A 1,000-nucleotide genomic window follows, 5' to 3' on the forward strand; every position below is an offset into this window, starting at 1 on the left:
GGTCATTTTTAAACTTAAATAAAATTTTTACAGGAACAGTTGTCAGAGAGATTTTTAGAGGATAATGCAGAAGTCAAATAGTAATAACATGGAGCAAATGGCAATGTTTCAAAAAATTGCAAAAATTATTTATAGCCATGTAAACTTTACATGCCAAGTTTTGGGTGAAAAACATGAAATAAATTCAAATACTCACACGTAAAATCAAGAGCCATGACATCGTACCTATGTTATACTACGGAACTGTTTAGCATGTCTTCTTCGATAATATCATGAATATTCATTACGTTTTTAATTTTAAACCTGTTGGTTGGTCATTTAAAAACCCATATATGGAGAATAATGAAATTATCGCTTCCGCGTTAGCGCCCCCAACTACGAGAATATCTAAAATCTATAATAGTGACCAACAGAGGGCTCACTACTTATTGTCTATATTGAAACCGCCGTGAACCTACGCTGTAGGCGCTTACGGAGGACTCCCGGGTATAACAGGGTGCATTTCTCCTTTCAAGGTCAACGGAAACCGATTCGAACCGAGCGGATTGGAATCATGCGAAGTACCGAAACGGCCGGAGGAGATCGATCCAGCTGATAGCGTCTCCACCACGACCACAGCCGCTTCCACGACCACAGCCGCTTCCACGACCACCGCAGCCTCAACGACCACCGCAGCCTCAACTACCACAGCCGCTTCAACTACCACAGCCGCTTCCACGACCACCGCAGCCTCAACTACCACAGCAGCCTCAACGACCACCGCAGCCTCAACTACCACCGCAGCCTCAACGACCACAGCCGCTTCCACGACCACCGCAGCCTCAACTACCACCGCAGCCTCAACGACAACCGCAGACCCAACGACCACCGCAGCCTCAACTACCACAGCCGCTTCCACGACCACCGCAGCCTCAACGACCACCGCAGCCGCCTCAACGACCACCGCAGCAGCAGCCTCCAACACGACCACCGCCGGCGGCGACAAAAACTACATCACCCC

General features: G+C 48.5%; 1 protein-coding gene across 1 annotated transcript; it reads left to right on the top strand.

Moving 5' to 3' along the window:
• Positions 1-515: 515 nt before the first annotated feature.
• LOC117112503 (proline-rich proteoglycan 2-like) lies at positions 516-978 on the top strand (the record flags this gene model as incomplete). The annotated part of the gene is made up of 1 exon (XM_033255591.1): positions 516-978. A coding segment is annotated over one exon (463 nt), but the record flags the coding sequence as incomplete, so codon positions are not given.
• Positions 979-1,000: the final 22 nt, after the last annotated feature.

This window comes from Anneissia japonica, unplaced genomic scaffold (assembly GCF_011630105.1).
Source record: "Anneissia japonica isolate Jap-2015-1 unplaced genomic scaffold, ASM1163010v1 scaffold43174_len991_cov100, whole genome shotgun sequence".
Classification (NCBI taxonomy): domain Eukaryota; kingdom Metazoa; phylum Echinodermata; class Crinoidea; order Comatulida; family Comatulidae; genus Anneissia; species Anneissia japonica.